The sequence below is a fragment of the Callorhinus ursinus genome, unplaced genomic scaffold, assembly GCF_003265705.2.
Source record: "Callorhinus ursinus isolate GAN/ISIS: 27379988/994484 unplaced genomic scaffold, GSC_fseal_2.0 scaffold80, whole genome shotgun sequence".
Classification (NCBI taxonomy): domain Eukaryota; kingdom Metazoa; phylum Chordata; class Mammalia; order Carnivora; family Otariidae; genus Callorhinus; species Callorhinus ursinus.
In genome coordinates this window covers 3,859,348-3,876,773 of record NW_027397142.1, presented here as the reverse complement: position 1 = coordinate 3,876,773, position 17,426 = coordinate 3,859,348, and the positions used below count along the sequence as shown (strand labels likewise).

Below are 17,426 nucleotides of genomic sequence, written 5' to 3'. Positions count from 1 at the left end.
AGAGAACAGAGCAGGTGGATGACAAACACTTGTTGAGTTAACGATGCACACAGAAAGGGGGATGTTTCAGGCAGGGATTATGACGACTGCCCAGCTTCCAGGAAAAAAAATTCCTATCAGTTGTTTATTGGAAAGTGGGAGGAAGCCCTAGGTAAGCTCTGGAGTTGCTCATATTCGGGGCAATTTTTTATACCTTCTACAGCTGTAAATGACAAACTCTACAACGTAAATTTCCAAGGCACTCCTAGGATCCTGATCACCAAGAGGTTAGGTATGACCAACACACCCCACTGTCGGGAGGGTGGGAGGAGCTACTGTTCCTGGAATGTCTGCAGCGTGACAAGAAGTGTACTGTACAGACATCATTTTCCTTCAATCCTCCCTTCAAGGTCAATCTATTACCCTCATTTTGCAAATGAGAAAACCCGAGGCCCTTGGTCACAGGGCACCTGCCGGGACTTCCTGTGTCTGTGGTCCGATGCTACTTCCTCAGGGAAGGACTACACCTGAACACAACTGTTTTCAGCAAAAGTTGAAACAAAAAAAAGACTACCCCCTCCTGCAACTGCAAGAAGGGTCACTACGATGCTATGCGTCTGTTTTTTCTAAACCACACAGCTGAGCACTCAAGGCTTAAATGGAAGTTACTCCATTTTGTAAGAAAAGTGAGGTTTCCTTTCTTCAACGGACAGAAAAATTATTCTCCTTCAAATCAGCACAATGGAAAGCTAATTCTTACATTCCAGAACTATTCCAGCTGACATGTGGAAAATCGTCAGTGCACTCCTGACTAGGCTCTGGGCAGGAACGTACTGCTAACGCCCTACACTCACACACAGACCCAGACAGCGGCCGAGGAGAAGCAAACCGAACGCGCCCACGCAACTGGAATCTTCTGCAACTTATACAACAGTTCCGGCGCTGGAAGAGGTCCTGAAATGATTAGTACTTCAGTATATACATCTGAAAATACTGCTGAGCTCAAATGAGGAATTTCAGAAACCTGCCAACATTTACACAGGAAATAACTGGTCGTCTGTGGACGGCAAATGACGTCCTCTTCAAAAAAAGTCAGTTCACTCTGAAAGTGCATCTCTCTATGTGGCCCCGCTCTCCTTCACGCTCCTTGCACAGCAGTGTGTGGAGATGCGATTTTAAGGATCTGCCACTTCCTCTAAACACAGATGAGGGGAAAAAAGTTTAGTCTATCTTAGACCAAACCAGAAATATGTTGTTGGTTGTCTTCACAAATGATTCTCTTTTAATGAATACTGTAAAAATGTCTTTTCGGAGTTGTTTTCCTTTTTAAATATAAGAGGTACTACCTGAATTAAGTAAGCCTAGGGAACACTTTATATCAGCTTAATCATTACCAAAAAATGAGGTTTGTAGCCACCAACATTAGCAGGACAAATTTATTTATAACAAATGGTTTAAATGTATAGATAAAAATGCCCATTGATACTGTCAGGGCTTCTTGCAATTTGACAGATCAAATCTTATTTTCATTCTTAAACCCCATGAAGAAGTGATATCACTGACTTGCATTCACTAGTGAGCAAATTGATTAATCCCCCTCTATAGAAATCTCAACTCTTGATTACACCTATCAGACGTTAAGCAGCATTATTCCAGAGTGACAACACTTGACAAATTCCCCAACCATTTTTCTCAGCTTTTGTGGCCCTGCTAGCTTGTATTAACCCTGATGAAAAATTAATTTCCCTTATCTTCTTCTAAACCCCAAAATCCAAATCCGCCAAACTGGCAACTCTTTCTGTAAAGGTATTATGAAAACCTCTAAAAGATTAATTGCATGTCTTCAGGTGACATTAAATTAATTTCTGTACTCATGACAGACATTTGATACTCCGTACTGAGAGGACAGATAACATTGTCAGGACACACACAAGGACAGTGGTTAGGGTCCCAGGGCAGCCTCTTATGAATTCTCCTTCCGATAAGGCCCACTTCACTGTCATGGCAATGCTGCTGATCTTACAGCCCACAGACCTCATGAAACAGGTTTCTATTAACTGCAACAATGCTGGGCCTAGCCCTGTAATCTTTAGAAAGCTCACCCGGAATCTGTACAATAAATGATATGCATGCTATGTGAAGTTTCTAAATATAAATACATTTAAGGCTCTATCTTGTCTTTGAAGACTACTCTTTAAAGGAGAAAAAGTAAAATAAAATAACATTTTTTTTCCAGGTTCCTAGGTCAATTCCCTAATGAAACTGTTACAATAGAATAGGAGGTGAGATTATTTTACGTTTGTTGATTCTCTGCAATCAATTATCCTTACATGTAGCAAGCATGCAAAACATGTACACAGCTTAAGTCTACAGTGCTTTCCATAAAATTTCAGTAATGGGCCCACATGGGTTGAAGTGAAGCAACATCTCTAAGGTTAAAGAGACCAGGGCACACAGACCCTGTAAGTGCCTGGGCTTCCTGCGATGAAAGGACCTGACGGGCACATATGCTGGACTCTACGGTACAGTGCTAACATGGCAGAGGTCCTCAAGTGCCCACCCACTTTCTCTCACCATTCTACCTTTCTGAGATGAGTCAAGTTTGGGGAAATCTTTAAAAAATAAAATTAACTGGCCTTTGGGGAAACAAAACAAAGCCCTGAGCCTGGGGCGGGGGTGGGGGGGTGGGGAACCACCTGCCCAGGACTCTCCAGCCTCTCTCGCATGAATGGACCCCTCTGGAAAGGAAAGGGCGGCTAAGGGTGAGACAGCGGGGCTGCTGCACGCTCAGGCTCTGCAGGCAGCAGGGCTCCTGGGAACTCGGGCGCTTCCCAGCTGAGCCCCCCACTTGGGTGGGGCTCCCAGACGGGAAGAGAAGCTTCCAGCTTGCCCTTGATGAGCAGCTTGGAAGGAGCTACTTCCCTGAGGAGGTAACATGGCTCCTGTTCTTGGCAGTTACTGGAAGTCAGGAGAGGGAAGTTACCCAAGACACTGGAGACAGATTTCCTCCTCTGCTGGGGAGAATGAGTCAACACATCCTGATTCCTAGTACACATGAATTATTTCTGATTTAAGCACTTATTTACTCCCCAACATCATACCCCTAAAAAAAACCCCAAAAATTAACGTAGAGGGACTGATTCTAATGAACGACTGATTTTGCCCAAATTTAGAAGCCATATGTTTATTAAGAATGCTTAAAAAGTCTTTTCTCCGAAAGTTATTAATTCTGCCACTAAAGCATTTCAAAGCTCTTAAAAACAACTGTTCATATTCAATAGCTTCTGCTCCAAAAGGAAGTTTGTGGAATATACATATTCTCCAAGATGTGACTAATAAGGATTTATGCCCCAAGTCTCTTCCTCTCTTCCGCAAGTTGCCTTGGGGCCCTGCTACTGCTTATGAGCACCTGTCACAGGGAAAGGACCCTGCAACCAATGAGGCCCACCCCCACCCCACCAACAGCCCCCCCTACTGGAGAGGGATGGAGCCTGCGAGGCAAAGGTCTGGACTCACCCTCGCCTCTGGCCCCCAGCCCTCCTGGCTCCCCCACCTGGGTTACAGCAGATTCTCTTACACTCAGTCTCTCTGACCGTCTGGTCTTCCCAGAACCCTCCTATCCCAAGTCCACAGCAGCTCTGTCCTTTCGTACCTCACTCCCAACTCACTTCCACCTGACTCACTTCTTCCTGATTCTCAAGCGTGGTCTCAGCTCCCAGAGACTGCCTGACACAGCGTTAAGCTTCTGCCAGAAATCAAGCTAGTCAAGAGGGCTGTGAGGCAGCTCAGCACAGGTCACGGGGTGACCTCCACAGCGTGGGACGCACTCTGCCTTGGCCCGGGTCTCTGCACGAGAAGTCCTCACACACACCCGCCACTCAACACAACCCCAAAAAGTGCCAAACTGTTATGTACAACATAATCCCACTTTGTACACTGAACAAAGAAGGAGTTTGCGAGGGAACCATAAATGTTAGCGTGAAAAGACAACCAGAAGAATTAGTAACAAGAATTAATGCTATTTTTCCCCCATTTTGCTAACTGGTGGCATCCAAATGTCTGCAACAAACAGCTATTACTTTTACAACCAGAAGTATTCATGGAAAAAACACTGTTCTAATTCCTTCTTCGGTATTTCATTAAAGAAACCATACACAATGTCCAGATTTTTAAAGGGAAAAGATACTTTCTCAATTATTTCAACAAATGTCTTTTTAAATATTTACAACGTTCTTGAAACCGTCCTTAATCCTGGACACAAAAAGTGAATAGAAGTGCAAGCCCAGCCTCAGTCAGTAGCAGCAACCAGGAGACAGCTCCGCAAACCCGTGGCCACGGCAGGGAGTGAGCGCAGGGCAGGTAGCCAGCGGGCCAGAGGCAGGAAACAGGCCACATCCGGAGAGCGGGAGGCAGTGAAGGAGACCAATTCCAGTCCTACCTTCTATGAGCAGGAGCTGCAACTCCCCAAAGGGTGACAGATGGCTCCAGCATGAACATTGCTGTCTCTAAATCCAAAGCTCAGGAGCTGTGCCTAGGACTCTCGGAGTATTAACACTAAAGGTAGAGCCTCAGAAAAAACCAGCAAGTAAAGACTAGTTTAGAAATATACTTTAAAAAAAAGCAAGGTTCAAATACTAGTCCATTATCTGTCTGCTAAAACTTTCCAATGGCCCTCACTGCTCTAATGATCAAGATCCGAGACCTAAAACATAAAACAACCTATAAAGCCCATCTCCAGACTTCACTTGTGTTCTGCACTCTGGCCAAGCCGGCCTTCCTGCAGCTAGAAAACTGGCCATGACTTCCCTGCCACAGGACCTCATCAGTGCTCTCCCCCACCTGCCTAGGAGGCTCTTTCCTTTCCCCTGCCCTCCCTGCTTCACCCAGGTAGCTGCTCCTCTTCAGCCAGTCACTTCATCAGTTCTCTCTATTCTGCTCTTCTCAATGCCCGTCAGGGGCTGCTTTACCTGCAGTCAGGACCTCTGCCCACACAGTACTTGGGCTGTTGAGCAGCTCCTACCCTCCTGATGCAGCTGAAGGAGCTGTTAGTGCACGCAGGGCTCCTCAGCCCCAAGTCACATCTGCTGGACACGCTCTATCAGCAGCTGCCCTGCTTATGAACGCCGGCACCAAGGTGGGACCCCCACCCCAACAGTGACTGAGGAAGTGACAGCGCCTCCTACAGCTGTCAAAAGCCCTGCGGACATGCACAACAAACAGAACAAAATGCAGAACTACAACTTCGGACCCCTGCACATGCCAAGTCCACCGGGTCCCTGCCATTGCGGGGGAGGGGGGAACCCTCAGACACCCTTCCTCTTTGTACTGTGCACCTCAGCCACTGCCAAAAGAACATGCCTTGGCTAGCCTCCTTGTCCATCAAGACCCTCATTTTTAACATTTAAATAGTGACGTTACATTTTCTTGGAATTGCCACACAAGAACAATCCAAAAAATAAACTCAACACAGCAAAACGTCTGTTTTATTCATGTCAATGACCTGTTTCAAGAAATGTAGCTTACAATAGAAGCTCTTTTTGATTCATTCACCTGTCTTTGGAACTCACCATGGAAGGCTGGTCGTGCACGGACAGGGCCCAGAGCAGTGGCGCTCAGCAAACATACCCGGCGCCCCCCTCTCCACTACACAGAGGCAGGACTGACCAAGGAGCTGAGCAGAGAAAGTCCAGCATGAGCCTCATCATCTCCTTGCACCAGATTTCAGGATGTGTTCAAAGAGTGATGGAGACACATCAACGAACACAGAGCCAGCCTGAAGGGGCTGTCACTGGCCCATCTGGGACAATTCAAACCTCAAAACCAACAATGGTAACAGTTTACTGGATAAAGTAAGAATCCATAAGCCCATATTGCTGTCAATAAATGAACCAGTAAGTAAGCAAGAGAAAAGAGGAAGCTATCACAGTAAGCACAGAGTGCTGACATTATAAAAACATCAGGGCTTACTAAAAACGTGAAAATCTTGACAAGAAATGAGACATTTCCATAGTCTCCAAGTATATTTCCATAAATTACTTATTAATTACAAAGAGGGAGACCGTAACCCTAGGGAGAGAGATTTGGCAAACACTACCTGGCTCAAGTGATCCGAGTTGCCAACACTGGACAGATGTGTCAGGGGCCTCACGACAGGACCCACCGAGGACACAATGTCCTTCTGTGGGGTTCCTGCCAAAAGCACATAGCCTAAAACAGCACGAGGAAAAGTAAGACAAACCCAAATTAAAGGACATTTGACAAGATCAGGAGCCTCCCCTCTTTAAAAAAGTCAAGGGCAAAACACACAAAGGCCAAGGTGTCCCAGAGTCCTGGGTACTATAACACAACACATGCCCCGGCGCTGGGCTAGGGCTGTGGCGCCGGGCTGGGAGAGCCGCACCGGGCTGGGAGAGCCGGGCTGTGTCAATGCTGCGCCTCCTGAGTTGTGATGATGTGGGCCTATGGTTGTGCAAGAGGACAGCTCACTGCTGAGGAGAGACATGGCGTGGCTCCAATGTACTCCCCAACAGTGAGACAGGTGTGTGAGTGTGGGGAGGGCAAAGAGAAACAGTGGCAATGCAATGGGGCAAAACATAAACTGGTGGGGCGCAGGAGGTTCCTTATACCATTTTTGCAACTTCTCTTAAATTGTAATTACATCAAAATAAAATGTCCTCCACCAAACACAGAAAAATCAGGTATGTACATGTTACCTCTTCTACCACCTTCCTAAAGAAAATCTGAGAATAACTTCTGAGCGGGGGAGGGAGGGAAGGAACCGACAAATACAGTCCAACCGCCAAAAGCAAGCTCATATACACAAATAAATTGGGACCTTTTGCAAGCAGCATTTGACAGCCTTTTAAAAATAAAATGCTCTACCAATCAGTAGCTGGGTGGCCCTGGGCTCCCAACACCACCTCTCTTGAGACTTTTATTTTTAAAAATAAAAAGAATATCACAATTGGACAGCTGGCTTTCCTGCTGAGGCATTCACGCTTCTCCCATTTCTCTGTGTGGCCAGCAGAACAAAGGACTGTTTACTTAATGTGCTGCCAAATTCTTAAAATTTTTATTACCTCAATTAGAATAAAGCCGCTGAATTCAGAGTTTGCTTTCATTTTCTTACAGAGCACTAGAAACTGCCACTCTGACTCAGCCACTGCTCCTCCCTGGGGCTGCCAAGGGGAGGGTAGTGGGTCGGCCTCCATGAGTGAGCAGCTCCCACAAGTTCGGGTACCCGGCAGCTCCTTGCACCCGCTGCCTTGAATGCTCCCAGCCAACCTGGGGGAGCACGCCACATTTTCCTGAGGGGACTGGGACCCACTGGGGCCACGGACCAAGGTTACCTGAAACCATGACCCAACGCGTCCTAACCTGGACACAGAGCTGCAACCCTGATGAAAGTCCTTAATAAGGAAGTATCTGTGGCACATAGCTTGTTCTAATTCTCTCTCTCTGGTGTGTGATCAAAAAGGAGGGCTGGATGACGGTAGTAAGTTTACACTGAGTTAAACACTTTACATTTCTGTATTTGCTCTGATATTACCTGAATAGTTTTCCGGGATTATGTATTGGTTATGAACAAAATTATGACTTAAAAAGATTGCTCTTTTGGTTTCTGTAAATTAAATACTTAAATTAAGTAGCTTTCTGAGAAATGAGCAAATGAATTTTTCCATATTTGAAGTAATAAAAAAAAGAACCATTCCATCACATACAGCTCTTTAGGTAGATCACTTACATGTAAGTAACCCTCAGGGAGGCATATGAAGTTCTGGAAATACTCAACAATATCCAACACTCTCCATAAACCAGCACTTTCTACACACACTCACTCCTTTTGTAGTCCCACCTAGCAAAGCCAGGCCACAAAACAGGAGTGGGAAAACTAAAATCCACATATGTACTGGTGAGCCTCTCAACACAGGTCTCTTTAAATAGCAAATTCCCCCTAGTTTTCACCCCAGTGTTTTATATATAAAATGTGACCTCATTTGACTTACACAGAAATGTTCAAAGGTTCATTTAGGGCACATGGCAAGTTACAGCTGCACAGAGCCAGGATACCCCGTCCCTCACTCCACCGGGCCACGGGCCTTGTGCTTACACACATGTCAAAGTGCTAGAACAGGAAGGATGGAAACCCGGCCACTCTCCAGTCCTGTATCACACAACTCCTGCTATGCACCCATCATGACACTTTTCTCCTACTTCGGAATCCTTCTCAACACTCTCCAGTCAGTCACTACCACTTGGGGTTGGCAAGAAAAATGAAACCTAACCATCACCCTCATTCGAGAAGCCCCCGCTAAAACTTTCCTGAATCAATTCTGCTACATACTCACTGGAAACAGAGTATTATCCCTGATCAAGAATTAAGGAACACTTTGGAACAAGGCAGCAGCAAGAACAACCGTTGTAAGTACAAATACTAAGAACCTTAGCTCTACCAACCAGTAGCTGGGTGGCCCTGGAGGTGGCCCAACACAACCTCTCTGAGACTGAATCTACTCACCGGTACCATGGGAATCCAAGTATCTCCCTCATAAAGGTACTCTGAGTACATGCTAAGCACTGACGTATGGTCAGCACTACTATTATAAGGCATGAAATCACAGACTGCATTCCTGGAGAGGGCCTTAGGAGCATCCCCAAAAGAAAGCAGACATTCATGGAATGACTTCCACATGCTAGAAGGCTCATTTACTCATTCCCACAACCACTTTATAACCCGGTCCACAGCCTGGAGACTGGGGCTCAGAGAAACAAACTGACACACACCCATGCAAATGCGGGTCCTCCTCATGCAGAGCCACACTGTTTCCACCACGTCACCCCACCACGGACGGATGGACAGACGGAAGCGGTCTGTCCTGGCAAGGGAGGGCTTCAACCGCTACCTTTCGTGAAAGGGAATTTCACAGCGACCAAGGACCAAGAAGATGCCAACAGAGAGCCCCCCATGAAAGTGAAGAACCACTCTTCAAGCTTTACCGTCCGTGCCGCTGGTCACCATGACTGTGAGAACCAATACCAATGAAGAATTTTTATTAAATTCTTTTTTGAAAATGCTTTCTATGCCTGTGATGCATTAGCCATAACAAAGAAATGATATAAAAGGACGAGAAATTCTCTTATGATGATTAGGGTGAATTAAAATCACTTTAAAAATAAAATAATAAAAAGGAAGATTTAAAAAACAACTACTGTCCTAAGACTCGGCTCTTTCACATATGAAAAAACCCAATTTAATAAAACCCAAAGATAAATTATTTGATTATAAATAATGAAATATGGAAGTAACAAGAGAGAACTCTGTATCGATTCACAAGGTAAAAGTACAGCTAGAGAATCCAAATTAACTTTTAAGGTATTTCCAATTTATTTTTTTTGTTTTTTTAAGATTTTATTTATTTATTTGACAGAGAGAGACACGGCGAGAGCAGGAACACAAGCAGGGGGAGTGGGAGAGGGAGAAGCAGGCTTCCCGTGGAGCAGGGAGCCCCATATGGGGCATGACCCCAGGACCCTGGGGGATCATGACCTGAGTGGAAGGCAGACAATGAGCCACCCAGGCGCCCCAAGGTATTTCCACTCTGTATGTCAGAATAAGAGTCCCAAGACATTTCTGCTTTCCTAACCGTCCAAGGGACACCAATCTGAGCTTTGATTCTCCACCAGGCCACTTTCTAGCATGACGCTATGCACTGCCATAGTCCCATGTCCTCTCTGGAGAACAAACAGTAGAACTAGATGAGGCTAATGAATGGAAAAAATAATTTTTATATTTTTTAAAGATTTTATTTATTTGACAGAGAGCGAGAGAGAGAGATCACAAGCAGGCAGACAGGCAGGAAGAGGGAGAAGGAGAAGCAGGCTCTCCGTTGAGTAGGGAGCCCAATGCAGGGCTTGATCCCAGGACCCTGAGACGATGACCTGAGCCAAAGGCAGATGCTTAACTGACTGAGCCACCCTGGCGTCCCTGGAAAGAATAATTTAATTGCACATATTTGATGCCAGTTTAGACTAGAAAAAAGTAAAGGAAACACACTGACTCTCTCCAGAGTAAATCTCACTAGGAAAACTCATAAGTACAACATACTGTGCCTTTGTACTAACAGGATGTATACAAGTCCAGGGCTCACAACAAAATACAAGAACATGAACAGACAATGAGATGCTTTTATTCCATAAGTAATTATAAACCCGAAATGCATAAATACTATTCTGCACGGGTGTGATGTGCTAAGCCTGTCAGAGTCTTACCGGGGTGCTGGCTGAGCCCCAGGCATTAACGCCACAGCCCACAGAGGAAGAGAGAGGGCCAGGAGGGCCAGCAACAACAGTCAGGAGAAATGTGAGCTCACCCAGCGCCTAACAAAACAGTTTCCTCTTTGCATTACCTGCACCATTATGAATATGTCCTCTTAAGAACAGTTCCTACCCACACAAAAAAACCCAAGGCCTCTAGGGAAATAAGATTTTTTCTGGTTCAGAGAGAGACACACAAGGGTGATCCTGTGATAAGTTGAAAGTTGCCAACATGCTACTGCAGGACTTGTTGGAAAAAAACCCCAAGATACAGAACATGTTGGTTAGATAACTTAAAACTTAAGAATTAAAAAGAGAGGTGCGCCTGGGTGGCTCATTCGTTAAGCGTCTGCCTGCGGCTCAGGTCATGATCCCACAGTCCTGGGATCGAGCACCACACTTCGGGCTCCCTGCTCAGCGGGAAGCCTGCTTCTCCCTCTCCCACTCCCCCTGCTTGTGTTCCCTCTCGTTGTGTCTCCCTCTGTCAAATAAATAAATAAAATTAAAAAAAAAAAAAAAAGAATTAAAAAGAGCTAAAAAGTTGTTCCAAATTTTGGCAAGCAGCTGTTTTCACAGAGCATTCCTCTGTGGTTTCTCTGTGTATTGTAAAATTATACAGCATGACTCTGGAATAGTCTTATAAAAAAATACATTTTTTCCCCAGTGGAGGAAAAAACAACGAAAATTTAAGTAGCTAAATTATTTTAAAGGAGAGGTGTTTATTAGTTTGAAAGCTGCTCTCTGAGAGCAGAGCAGTGAACTGCACCTCCCAGCCCATGAGAGGCCCTTACTTTACACCAGCCACACCACACACACCACCAACCACGAATGCCACGGGAAAAAGTCTGCTCCCAACCGTGGCCCCACGGCCCCATGACCCCTCCTCGCAAGTTTTTAACTCAAGTAAAAAAATGAGACATTGACAAAGTCCGCCTAAACAAGACTTTGACAAAGTCAGCCTTGAAACAAGGTCAAAACAGAAGATCACAGATACCATGAAACTGCTTAATGCTTGGGCTCTCGCCTGAAGAAAACAAATTCATACAATGATAAAACAAGCTAATGTGATAGAGGCCATCTGCTTATCCACACTCTGAATCACAATGAATGGAGGTGAGAAAAAACAGATTTGAAGAAACAGCACAGCCTCTGCTGAAGATGGAATTTCCAATTCTTATTATTCTATCAAAGTTTTTCTTATCGCACGTGAGAAAGTCACACTTCTAGTCTACAGACCTAGAAATAAAATGGAACTCAACTCCTTAAACAACCAGCAACGAGCTGTTCCTGAGCCAGCACAGCCACACACCCCTCCACACCCCTCCCAGATGCACGGAGAGCCATGGCCGCCCGTACTCTTGGGTTTCGCTGGCCTGCTAACAGCCTGCGTCTGCAGTTCTTCCCTCCTTCCTCAACGCACAGTACAGACGGCACATGAAGAGGAGCGCCGCCCATCCTGACGCACAGTGCAGGGCCATCGACACAGGAGAGGCGAGTCACCTTCTGTGAGCAGGTCAAGAGCATGTGGCTCGGTAAGGAGGTACGGGTGCTAATGGAGTGTTCCCTGACAGAGAATCTTCTACAGGGGGGGCATCTGTCTGCGGCAACTGTGTTAATATTTTGAGTACAGAACTCATCCAAACCGCAATGACTGTGCCTCGCTAAAAATGATTTAGAAGGGGCAGCACCGTCCAAAAGGAAAGAAAGCAATGAGGCGCGCCCCACTTCTGAAAGCATGTGGTAAGATCATACATTATTTCACTTTAGAATTCTGTTGCTCCTTTTGTTTTTTTACAACGGGGGAGATTAGCTTGAAAAGAGAAGACAGGAAACAGCCTCCAAAACAATGCTGCTTAAAAGGAGCCACACAATATACACACTTGCCCCCCACCCACAGGTGCTCACTGAATCTAGAGCTACACATAAAAGATTGTTTTGTGGTAAAGGAAATTTTATTTTTAAAACAAACTTGATGGTTCTATCGCAAATTACCTACAAAAATAAGCTAAAACTGAGAAACACCTCGTTTGGGGACTGTCACACTGGTCTTCCATGAAGACTCAAGATAGACAACATGGGTCTCAGTCGGAAAGAGAATCTAAATGACAACTCTCGTCACCGACTGCAAGTACGGACAGGCTAGACCACCTGACTGTAACAGAGGCGGTTCCGACTCCCCTTTCTCCAAAACCCTTCTCTGGGAATTAGGACATTCTGAGTGAAGCACAGATTCCAAGAGGCACCAGTTACCTCGTCAACTTACCCCGCCTGACAACTTAATCACCCTGACCTTGGAGCTGACGTGCGGCCCATCTCCGCCACCGCTGTTTGCCCGGTGCATGACAGTCCTTTTCGCGCCCGGCTTGGCGTCCGGGGGCCGGCCCTGGAGGGACGCCACTCGAGCGGTCTGTGAGGGGGGTGGCGGCCCCTCCCCGTCCGCAGGTTTTACCTGCAGGACTTTGTGCTGAGCTGGACTCTGAGGTACGGTTCTGGCCTGTCTCAAAGGCTTCAACGGTTTCATCAGTTGTCCTTGATACTGCATGTTAGCACCAGATGGCACAAAATTTGATGTTTTGGGCTGAACATTGGAAAGAGTGACATCTTGGTTTTTCACGAGAAGTCTGTTTTTCACGTTTTGTCTGACCTGTGCACCTGGGAAGGGTAACAGTGGGTTTCCATTGGTGGGCGACGGGGAGGCCGCCGGCTGCTCCGGCTCTGCCGAGGCCGGGGGCAGGTGAAGCTGCTGCTGGGCCAGCCTCTCGAGCAGCTCCTTCTTCCGCGCTCCCGCCTGCTGCTGCCGGCGCAGCTCCTTCTGCTTGAGGATCTCTTCCCGGAGGCGCTTCTGTTCTTCGATCTTCAAGCGATACAGCCTCGTTTCTTCGTCTTCGTCTGGAAACTGCAAGAGAACACAGGCCTGCTTCAGTGCGGAGGACGAGGCGAGGGGGGCCGACCCGGGTGGGCACAACAGACTAAGAAAATGCACCTTCCAAAAACGATCCATTCAGGATCGAAAAGAAGCCATTCAAGATCTGCTTGTAGACTTTACGTATAACCCCTTCCTCTGGGGAGGGGAAAAAATTACACACAGCTCAAGCTAATTTGGAAAATCTTATCAGAATATTAAAAACTATTGAAATAATGTAAATTTCCACTCATTTACAAGTTTGAAACCAATTAAACTGTTCATTTAAGATATCAAAATATGTTTCGAATGGAAAGGCAACGGTAGGGAGACCATGCTGTCACAGAGGTTTTATCTGGCTCTTCTCTGACGAACCAACAAAAGGTGGGTGTAAATGACCTGAAAGGGCCTGATTAGAACTATTGATTTTTCGTACAGAATTTTCAGCCTGATCTCAAACTCATTTGTCACAGAATAATTGGTTATAATGAACAGCACAAGTCAATCTCTCTGACCTTGAACTCATGCACTCTCTACAGAATCAAAATGCTGCCAATTGCAGTATTGGAATATTAATGGTATGTAAGGAGTGCTTTTAATATGCCAGCCCCAAACCACTCTGAAAGTCTACCCAAAAAATTTTTGAGAAAGTTCAGTAACTTTCATAAAAAGCATCCCATGAGGAAAGTTTACTAAAAGTTAAGCATTTGTTAAGAATTATAATAATTTTCTTTTTAAAAATCGTAGATACCCTAAACTGGAGATCCTTTACAAAAGAATATAATAGGATTTAATCTCGCTACAATTTAGCCAATAACAAATTAACCTTAAGAATTAGGAATTAAGACCAAAAGGCAGCTGAGGAGTCCGTGGGTGCTCCTAGAACCCACGCAATGACCTACAGGACAGAGTCGGGCCTCATGAGGACTTGCCGGGCATTTCAGAATCCATTCCAACCACCTTGGTTATCTGCTTGCAAAGTCTTAAGACAGAGCTGAAACAGCAAATCTGAAGGCAGATAAGGGCTCAGGGAGACACCCCGAGCAAGACACGACGTTAGGAGAAGACAGACAAACGGGGATGTGGACACAGCTCAAAGCGGGGCCGCGGCCTTCAGGGAGAGGCAGACCGCTGGGGGAAGCGGCAGGTCCAGAGCGCCCGCTGTTTCAACACGGGAATAATTCACATTCTCCAAGGATTCTCCCCAAACAAGGAAGAATTAATGTATGTTCAGGTACACAGGAGGAAATACTTGCACAAAGATCTGTCCTTTATTACATCATTACCAACTGGGTGAACGTAAGAGAATAAACCACGTTTACCCAAGCCAAACAAAGACAAGACTTCTTAAAAAGTAGAACAGTCTCACCCTTGGTCCCACTGCATGCGTCCACAGAATGACAAGTGAATACATTAAGACATCCAACTCAGGGGCGCCTGGGGGGCTCAGTCGTTAAGCGTCTGCCTTCGGCTCAGGTCATGGTCCCAGGGTCCCGGGATCGAGACCCACATCGGGCTCCCTGCTCGGCGGGAAGCCTGCTTCTCCCTCTCCCACTCCCCCTGCTTGTGTTCCTGGCTCTTGCTATCTCTGTGAAATAAATAAATAAAATCTTTAAAAAGACATCCAACTTACGCTACGGCTCCCTGCAAGTCTTGCTTCACATACAAAGCACCTGCTGGGTTCTAGAGAAAACTTCCCCAGAAGCCTGCTCCGATCAACTGCTGTGACAAGGACAGCCCAAAGTGGCCAGTGGTTTGCCTAAAGCTCATTTCACTCATTTTATTCAGCCACTGTTACTAGAAAAATAAAGTGTCACGAGACTTAATTTTTCTGAGCCAAATCAGGTTACATATACAAGGAGCTAGCTATTAGGACTATAAGATAAAATTTTTAGCAAAACTTTCTTTTTATAAACTACCCTGACCCACTTTATAAATCTACCTAATTTTTCCATATATTGATCTTAAAACAAAAAAACTCACCCCTTCTTCTAATATGATCTTAGTAAATGTTAACACTGTATTTTGACTTTGTGTTTACTTCCTCATGTGGTAACATTACATTACCACTGCTGCAAGAATTTATTGGGAAAACCTGGGCATTTGAGTGGTGCAGTTGGTTACACATCTGACCCTTTTTTTTTTTTCTAAGATTTTATTTATTCATTTGAGACACAGAGATACAGAGAGAAAGAGAGAGAGAGCATGCTTGAGCAGGGGGAGGGGGAGAGGGAGAGGGAGAAGCAGGCTCCCCACTGAGCCGGGAGCCCGATGTGGGGCTTGGTCCCAGGACCCTGTGATCATGACCTGAGCCGAAGGCAGACGCTTAACCATCTGAGGCCACCCAGGCACCCCTAAACATCCAACTCTTGATTCTGGCTCAGGTCATGATATCAGGGTCGTAAGATCAAGCCCCGAGTGAGGTTCCGCACTCAGCGAGGAGTCGGCTTGGGATTCTCTCTCCCTCTCCCTCTGCCCCTCCCCTCCACATGCTCTCTCTCTAAAAAATAAATAATAAATCTTATAAAAAATTTTTTATTAGGAAAATCTGACCCCACCCCCAAATTTCAATGGAAAGATAACTGATTAAGAAAACGTGACTTATTCTTTCACACCTATATTACCTAAGGAAATTCTTCACACCGATATTTATATTATGTTAATAAATGATACTAACTTACTATATACATTCTACATCGTTTTTAAAAATACTGGTGTAACTTCCACATACTGATCTCTTCCCACATCTTAGACACAAAGGCCACTGCTAGCCATGGTGGACCCTTCCCTGGGCATGTTACTAACCTATGGACAGTAGACTCCTATGCTTGGTTAGAACCTACGTCTCACAGATACTGCTCAACTGCTGCATGTGTATTTCTAGGGAGCAGCCTGGGACTGAATCCCCAACGCACGGAAGCATCAGGTAAACAGATTCAATAATTCGCTACCCCCCCACCCCAGGAGATAACATGTTCTACAGCATCAACTACAACTACACAAACACAGAAACACTGCCTATCATCATAAACCCGTGAGGATGAAAGTGTGTCCCACATGGACAAGGTTGTTAGGTTCAAAGAAGGATGTGGTTGGGCAAAAGTGAAGGTTTCATGAAGAACTCACTGGACGAGAGTACACTAAGAGGGACAAGTTGATCATAAGGCTTCAAGTATTTTTTATTGAAAATGGTCTTACCTCTGGTTCTGTTTTTGCCTCCTCTTTGGGCTGAACCACAGGGCTGACTGGCTTGACTCTGGCTTCAGTCTTGCCCTGTGCGCTCCTGGGCCCACCCCCCGGCCTCGTGGGCGGGGACGTGCTGGCGATCGGCTTCCCGGGAGCTGCAGGTGTGGAAGAGCAGCGGCTGCTACTCATTTCCATCACGTGCGACGGCGCTATGGGCAACTCGCGCAGATTACTGTTTCTCGGAGCAGTTGGCTGCATTTGCTGCATTGGCCGTTTGGTTACATTCTGAGAAGTTGTATTCTACCACAAGAAGGAAGAAATGTGAATTACAACTGGATACTTGGAGAAAGAACATGAAAAGGCACGTTATTAGATAAAAATACTGTAAAAATCACTTTAATTAGTAAGTGACTTCTCCTTCCGGGGTGCAGACAACTTCCCCGGTGAACCCTCTCTTCCGTGTGTTAACGTTCCTGCTCTACGGGGCAGCACACACACTACTGCTGAGCGTCAGGACTGGTCAAGGTTATCCCACTTGTCTACAGACAGGCTCCTCCTGAACAGAAACTACACCAGGGACTGCAGCTGGTGACTGAGGATGGGGACTGACATTTTTAACAAAGGATTGCTGGCATCACTTTTACCGGGCCCCTAAATTCAAGGTGGAACAAGAAAAGAATCAAGCAGTGAGCCAGTATCCTGAGAAAACTGCACCCTGCACAAGAAACGCGCTCCAAAGTTTTACCCGAGAGGAAACTCTTAGTCATGCTCATCCCCCGGATTCTTAGCAGAGAGCCCAGAGCCAGAGGAGCGTACAGGTAGGGAGATGGCCGGGAGAGGACGAGCTCGGAGAGCGCCAGGTCAGCGTTCAGGGCACGAGGCCGGGGACACAACTGCCACTGCTGTGACGCAGTGAAGCCTCAGCTCCGATGCACCTCTCCGCAAGTCCTTTCTCGTTTCTTAATACCCTGTTATTAGTTAGTCTCAATACTACTTTAAGAAAGAAAGAAGCCGGTATGAGAAAAATTGAAATTACAAGTAGCTA

General features: G+C 45.9%; 1 protein-coding gene across 3 annotated transcripts in view; it reads right to left on the bottom strand.

Moving 5' to 3' along the window:
* RBM33 (RNA binding motif protein 33) overlaps window positions 1–17,426 on the bottom strand; it is a 124,602-nt gene that overhangs the window by 21,402 nt on the left and 85,774 nt on the right. For all 3 annotated transcript variants that reach the window (XM_025862213.2, XM_025862215.2, XM_025862216.2), the window contains 2 exons: window positions 16,394–16,681; window positions 12,557–13,189 (listed from right to left, as the gene is read on the bottom strand). In XM_025862213.2, coding sequence (XP_025717998.1) covers window positions 12,557–13,189; window positions 16,394–16,681 — 921 coding nt within the window. The remainder of the gene's footprint in view (window positions 1–12,556; window positions 13,190–16,393; window positions 16,682–17,426) is intronic.